At 37.6% G+C, this 7,787-nt stretch overlaps 1 protein-coding gene across 1 annotated transcript; it reads right to left on the bottom strand.

Annotated features, from left to right (window-relative positions):
* Nucleotides 1-1,250: 1,250 nt before the first annotated feature.
* LOC106867484 (uncharacterized) lies at nt 1,251-7,412 on the bottom strand. The gene is made up of 4 exons (XM_089341716.1): nt 7,256-7,412; nt 4,305-4,391; nt 3,151-3,257; nt 1,251-1,416 (listed from the first exon to the last, which is right to left on the bottom strand). The coding sequence occupies exons 1-4, from the start codon at nt 7,311-7,313 to the stop codon at nt 1,264-1,266; spliced, it is 405 nt and encodes a 134-aa protein (XP_089197842.1). The 5' UTR covers nt 7,314-7,412; the 3' UTR covers nt 1,251-1,263.
* Between the last annotated feature and the right edge of the window lie 375 nt (nt 7,413-7,787).

Genomic DNA, 7,787 nt, shown 5'->3' with positions numbered 1-7,787 from the left:
AAATGGGGCAAGAACACAAAACATCCAGACCGTTAGATGATACAAAAAAGGGACAAGAAAAAACAAGGACAGGTCATTCGGAGTTTTCTTTCCTCAGTCAAGTTCCAGATTATCTTTGCAATTTTGGCTGGTTATACTCCAGATTGCTCCAATCTGGCCAGCCCCAAGGAAAAACTAAGCTAAGAATACTAGATTCCTTGGAAGAAAGCAGCGAATGTATACGAAATCAAGGACGGATAAAAAAAACGGCCCGAGGCTGTAATAGAAGACACTTGCCCAAGGTGCCATGCAGTGGGACTGAACCCAGAACCATGTGGTTCGTAAGCAAGCTACTTACCACACAGCCACTCCGACTGAAACAAATAAAAGAATATATTTAAATCCAACTTTTCGCCTTATATTTTACTTCACAACTCTTTTGATACAAATTTTTGTTGCATGGGAACAAAACTATGAAATTCTTCATGCTTGCTTCTTTCATTGAAACTAAGATAAATATATTTTGCTTTTAAAATAAAAAAAAGTTATTTAGATCTAAACTTGATTGGAAGCGTTATTTACTCTCCGATAACGTTGCTACAAATTTTGATGTAAACCTTTTTCTACTGGACCAAATCTTAAATTTCTTTATGCCAAAATGTAGTTAGGGATCAGTCCTCTTCAAAAATATTAACAGTTTTCAATTTGGTTAAGAACTGAATTAGCGACAAATTTGAAAGAGGTTGCGTGCGAATAAATTGTGACCTTTAGGATATTAAACTACTACCATAGTCAAATGATAGCTGGATGCTCTCTCTAATGCCAACCACTTTCGCAGAATCTACTGGAGGTATTTTGCAGCACTTGTAAGGTTACCAAAGAACTTACAAGAGCAAAGACATTACCCTGACTAAATGGCCAAGTAACAGAAGAGCCAGTTGCTTTATACCAAATGTAAGGAGGGCAGGGGCAGTCATAGGTGGGTCGATATCAAACAAGTTCAAAGAAGACATGTCTATTAGATGCCCAGCCATTTGCAAATTAATTTAGCATGAAGTTCATTGATTGAACAAGTGTCGGCTCATTGTTGAAACCAAGAAAGGAGCCATCATCATGACAAAAAGACTAATGCTGAATAGAATGGAATATAAAAATCAAATAATCGTTCATTGTTTAACGTCCGTTTTCCATGCTTGCATGCGTTGGACGATTTGACTGGGGACTGGCGAACCAGATGGCTACACCAAACAAAAGAAATATAAATACACATATAAAAATATATTTTTATTTCTTTAGACCATGATACTCTTTGAAAAAATTTTCAAATTCACCCTCGTCAAAAACAGATTTTTGCGTGACCTTCTTCTTCTTCTTCTTTGCATTGTGTTTCTTACCAAAAATGAACTTTTTCTTGGAATTAGATGTGCTCTTCATTATCTGCAAAAGAAACGGTAGAGTTAGTAAAGTTACCCTCTCGAGCCGTGCAGAGTCACAAGGGCTGGATTCCTGGTTTCCATGGCGAATATAATCCACACATGGACAGGATGCCGATATTCTTTCATTTGTTTCAGTCATTTGACTGTGGCCATGCTGGAGCAGCGTCTTTAGTCGAGTAAATCGACCCCAGGACTTATTCTTTGTAAGCCTAGTACTTATTTTATCGGTCTCTCTTGCCGAACTGCTAAGTGATGGGGACGTAAACACACCAGCATCAGTTGTCAAAGCGATGTTGGGGGGGATAAACACAAACACACAAACATATACATGCATATATATATATGTACGACGGGCTTCTTTCAGTTTCTGTCTACCAAATCCACTGACAAGGCTTCGGTTGGCCCGAGGCTATAGTAGAAGATACTTACCCAAGGTGCCATGCAGTGGGACTGAACCTGGAACCACATGGTTGGTAAGCAAGCTACTTACCACACAGCCACTCCTGCGCCTATATATATATATATATATATATATATATATATATATATATATATATATATACATATACATACACACATATCACTGAGAGTGTGTATAGATATATAATTTGATTTTATGAAATACTTTTCTGAATTTACTTCATTTCTAATTATTTATCCATTTTATTTGTCTATAATTTTAATTTACCTGTAAGGTAAGTGACAAGTTTTGATTAACTTATATTTGTGAATCACTAACGTGTGTTTGCATGTATTGATACAAATGTGTGTTTCTGTGTAATTATGCATGTGTCTAGCTGTATCTCTACACACGTGCGTGAGAAGATATTTTGCCTTGTCGCAATGTAAGTCTGCAGAAAATATAATTTGTTCTGTAGTTTTTCTTCAAATAGAAATTTCATCATTCCATTCTGTTTTACCTTTATGGTACACCTGTTTTATGAACACAATTCTTCAATATTAAGATTTTAATGTTATACCCAGTTGAATATAAGCTAATAATTCAATTTCTATGGTGATTTTTAAACAAAATTTAATTAACTTTTCAATTTCGCCAAAATATACCTGTATTTACCTGCAATTAAATTCACTTTGCTGAGAAAAATCATATAATAGATTTATTGTCAGTAATCTTTTGTTGTATTCCAAAAACATTAATATATCACCTTCATAAGAATGAAAAACAAAAAAAAAAGGTCGATGTTTTATAAAACCATTCTAAATTCGCAGTTATTGTAGAATTTAATTGAAACACATAAGCATGGCCATGTGGTTGAGTTTGCTTGCCAATCTCATGGTTTCAAGTTCAATCTCACTTAGTGGTACCTTGAACAAAGGTCTTTCTTATCACCCTGGAACAACCAAAGCCTTGTTGGTGCATTTGGTAGACAGAAACTGAAAGAAGATACTAGCCCAAAGTGCCACGCAGTGGGACTGAACCCGAAACCATGTGGCTAGAAAACAAAGCTTCCTAACCACACAGCCGTGCTAGAGCCTGTATATATACGCACACACACTAGGTTTCTTTTCAGTTTCCAACTATCAATACCATTCACAAGACTTTATTCAGCCAGGGGATATAGAAGACAAGGTTCAATTTTGTACAGCATGCCTGAACCTAAGCTCATCTAACTGGGAAGCACGCTGTTTGACTACACCGGGTTCTTGAGTTCCAGTTAATCTGATTTGTCATTTCTATGGTAGAATCTTGTAAACCCAGAGAACGCAAACTTACGTCATTTATGTGTCCTGATGTAGCGGCTTTCCTTTTCGAGGCAAACATCTGCAAAGCCTGAAGGTTATCATCCAAATAGTTCTTTCGTTGCCCTGCTTGAATCTTTTCTGAAAATAGAAGCAATTACAAAGAAAGGAGGGTTAGTTTCGTCTGTTGGTTATAATTGTGTTTGGTTAAGTTTGGATCAATTGTGATCCATGAGAGCAAAGATCAAAGTCACCCAGGACTCGTTTACATGCTTTTAGAAGGATTGCTGGGCATCCATCAAGGCCAGTAGCTGAGTTTAAGGTTCAATTCATCTATAACCCTTATTACATCATCTTCCTTTATGTTGATGTAATCAATCAACAACACTGCCTCTGTTTTTTATATCTGCAACAGTAAAAGGTCATCTGGACTGTTGACTTGCAAGGGTCCTATGGGTGGAGTGAAAAGACTTTTGAATTGCTCATTTAGTATTTCACTTATCCTCCTTGGGTTTCCTGTGAGTGAACCATCTTCTCTGAGGAGTGGCTCGATCCTGCAGTGTACTGAAGCTTTGGCAAACTTGTAGAATGCTCTGGGGTTAGATTAAAAATTTTTTTTATATATTACCTATAGCCCAGGCTATATATACATACATACATATATATATATATATATACATATATATATAAACACATATATCTACATATATATATATACATACATATCTATATACACACACATATATATACACACATATATATACACATACATATATACATACATATTTATATACATCTATATATGCATACATATATACATACATAATATACATAAATATATACATACATATATACATACATATACACATACATATATACATACATATACATATATATACACACATATATATATATATACATATACACACATATATTTACAGGGATACATATATATATATCAACATATATATATCTGCATATATATATATCTACACACGCTGACACACACACACACACACAACATACACACACAGCACACTCACTCACATACTATAACACATGGTACACTCATAAAAACAACATACTCAAACAAATGCATACATACACATAACACACAACATGCCTGCACACACACACACACACACACACACACACACACACACAATAAGACCCAAATGATTAACTTACCAACTACAGATTTGTGCACTTTTTTCTTTTGTTTCTTTGTCGTATCAGTTCCTGCCGACATTGCGTCGACCTTCATACATTTGGCAACTGAGAAGCAGTTTCAAATTCAAAGTTGGAGATATGGAAAAAAAGGAAAAAAAAAAAAAAAAAAAAAGGGAAAAATATACAAAATGAATAAAATTAAAATTCTAGCAGCGGCAGGAGTAGTTGTATTAAAGGTGGATGGAGGTTATGGTAGTGTTTATGAATGACTCCGGATTCTCAAGTCTTTTAAACTCAGAAGTGTAAGTACTGCCTGCATGTTCAGTCTCATTTGGTGATTAGTGTGGGCAAGTTTTGAATAAAATCATCATCATCATCGTTGTTCAACGTCTGCTTTCCATGCTAGCATGGGTTGGACGATTTGGCAGAGTTTCTACAGCTGGATGCCCTTCCTAACGCCAACCACTCAGAGAGTGTTATGGGTGCTTTTACATGCCACCGGCACGAAGGCCACACTCAAATAGATACATATAGATGCTGGCATGGGTTGGACGGTTTGATTGGGCTGGCACACTGGAAGACTGCACCAGACTCCAGTCTGATTTGGTATGGTTTTCTATGGCTGGATGCCCTTCCTAACACCAACCACTCCGAAGGTGTAATGTGTGCTTTTACATGCCACTGGCACAGGTGCCATTTGCATGACATCAGTATCTACCATGACTGCGATTTAGCTTAACTTGATGGGTCCTTCTTCAAGTACAACATAATGCCAAAGGTCTTGATCCTTGCTTCTGTGAGGCCACCTCAACAAATTGTCCAACCCATGCATGTAAAAGCAGATGTTATGGTGATAATCATTACAATGATGATAATGCAATGCATATGTTGTTGTGTTGTTGTTGGCACTCGGTCGCTTCCAACATCGAGGGTTCCAGTTGATCTGATCAACGGAACAGCCTGCTCGTGAAATTAACGTGCAAGTGGCTGAGCACTCCACAGACGCGTATACCCTTAACGTAGTTCTCGGGGATATTCATCGTGACACAGAGTGTGACAAGGCTGACCCTTTGAGTTACAGGCACAACAGTAGCAGGAAGTAAGAGTGAGAGAAAGGTGTGGTGAAAGAGTACAGCAGGGTTCGCCACAATCCCCTGCCGGAATCTTGTGGAGCTTTTAGGTGTTTTCGCTCAATAAACACTCACAACACCTGGTCTGGGAATCAAAACCGCGATCCTATGACCGCGAGTCCGCTGCCCCAACTACTGGGCCATTGCGCCTCCAATGTAATGCATATAGATGATGACAAAGAAATAAAAAATAAAAAATAAAAGAGTGCCACCTGATGCAGGTAGAAGAAACTCAGGAGAGAGCAAAAATGAATGAAAAAATTGGGAAGAAATAGTGTTGCCAGCTGATCTCAGGATGTTGATGGCTGTTAAGGGGCTGATAAGAAATCCCAAGCGTTGAGATGCTGCATTGGAGAAGAAACCAATCTTATCAATACACAAATGGAAAATTAGATGCAAAATGACGAATTATGGTGATTCAAGAAGACACATACATATTTTTTTATCTTTTACTTGTTTCCATCCTTAAACTGTGGCCATGCTGGGGCACTGCTAAGAAGGGTTTCAGTAGAAGAAAGAAACCCAGGTACTTATTTTATCAAAGCCTGGTACTTGTTCTATTGGTCTCTTTTGCAAACTGCTAAACTATGAGGAAAGAGGAAAGAAACCAGAACCAGCTGTCGAATGGTTGTGGAGGACAAAGACACACATACACACACAACCACACACACACATATATATATACACAACAGGCTTCTTTCAGTCTCCATCTACGAGATCCAGTCACAAGGCTTTAATCGGTAAGAGATTATAGAAGAAGACCCCTACACGAGGTGCCATGGAACTGAACCCTGGAACCACGTAACTGGGAAGCAAACTTCCTAACCACACAGCCACGACTATACACACGTCTGTGTATGTATGTATATATATTCACACACACTGATAGATAGATAGATAGACAGATGGAGAGATAGATTCATAGATAGAAAGATAGATAGATATCATATCTATGTGTATATACTCTACTACTGCTCTATAACTTAGAGAGTGTTATCTCCTTTCGGATTTATGATTTACTGACGATATATATATATATATATATATATATATATATATATATATATATATATATATATATATTGAAGGGCTTAAGCCTATTAAAGTTATTCTATTTAAATGCTACTAGCCGATCATTGCTATCGTAAAAGCTTCTATCTTGACGTGTTTACATCTGTAGCTTCCACTGTTTCGCTTTCTTTCTCGCTACACACGCTGCTATACACCGAAAGTAATTGTTAAATAACAAACAGTAAAAAATACAGAACAACGTAACCTCAACGTGGTGTCACTCAACATGCCAGAAAAAGTAGCAAAAACTCCCTTAGTTTACATGCTGCAGTATCAAAATAACCACCACGTGTTTGGAAACAGTCGTCAAAAATAAACTATCCATGAATAAAAGACGGGATGTAGACGGTTAGAAAACTTTGAACTTAAATCTAGCCGAACAGTAATAAACACGAGGGTAAACTATAACACCAAGCCAAAGAGAGACCATCTACGCAGTTCCTCGAACTGCTAGAAATAACAGCGAAGTTTCTCAAAGACGATAAGATGTTCTATATACAGTTAAAGACGGAATTCTGTTTTAAGCACCCCATTCTATAAGATTAAAAAAAAAAGTTACGGGGCTTTATATGGGGTGATTCCACCAGAATTCCGCCCGGTTAAAACGGAAAATAAATTATCTCAGAACAACTGTCGGGAGGGTCAGAACTAGAACGCTTCCGATTAGGTTGTTTTGAAATGAGACAAGAATTACCATTATAAATTAGATTTAGTCGTAGATAAGAAAAGAGTATATATATGTATATTTATATATAATTTTATACATACATGAAGACGGAGGTTCTTCGAAATAAAATAAAGCTTTCTTCAATGCTTCCATAGACATTGCTGTTGATGTTACGCGTAACACCGTTACAAGCAAGGGAGATAAGTCGCCTAGTCTAATTCAGTTGTTTAAATGTCTATATTTTTATTTGCTGTGTGTGTGTGTGTGTGACTATGTGGAGGCGCAATGGCCCAGTGGTTAGGGCAGCGGACTCGCGGTCAAAGGATCGCGGTTTCGATTCCCAGACTGGGCGTTGTGAGTGTTTATTGAGCGAAAACACCTAAAAAGCTGGCGAACCCTGCTGTACTCTTCCACAACTTTCTCTCACTCTTACTTCCTGTTTCTGTTGTGCCTGTAATTCAAAGGGTCAGCCTTCTCACACTGAATATCCCCGAGAACTACGTTAAGGGTACACGTGTCTATGGGGTGCTCAGTCACTTGCATGTTAATTTCACGAGCAGGCTGTTCTGTTGATCGGATCAACTGTAACCCTTGTCGTCGTAAGCGACGGAGTGCCAACAACAACAGGCCCAA

Source organism: Octopus bimaculoides, chromosome 25 (genome assembly GCF_046866305.1).
Source record: "Octopus bimaculoides isolate indiv1 chromosome 25, ASM4686630v1, whole genome shotgun sequence".
Taxonomy (NCBI): Eukaryota; Metazoa; Mollusca; class Cephalopoda; order Octopoda; family Octopodidae; genus Octopus; species Octopus bimaculoides.
Note: the sequence above shows the minus strand (reverse complement) of the source record. Positions and strands in the feature narration are given on the sequence as shown.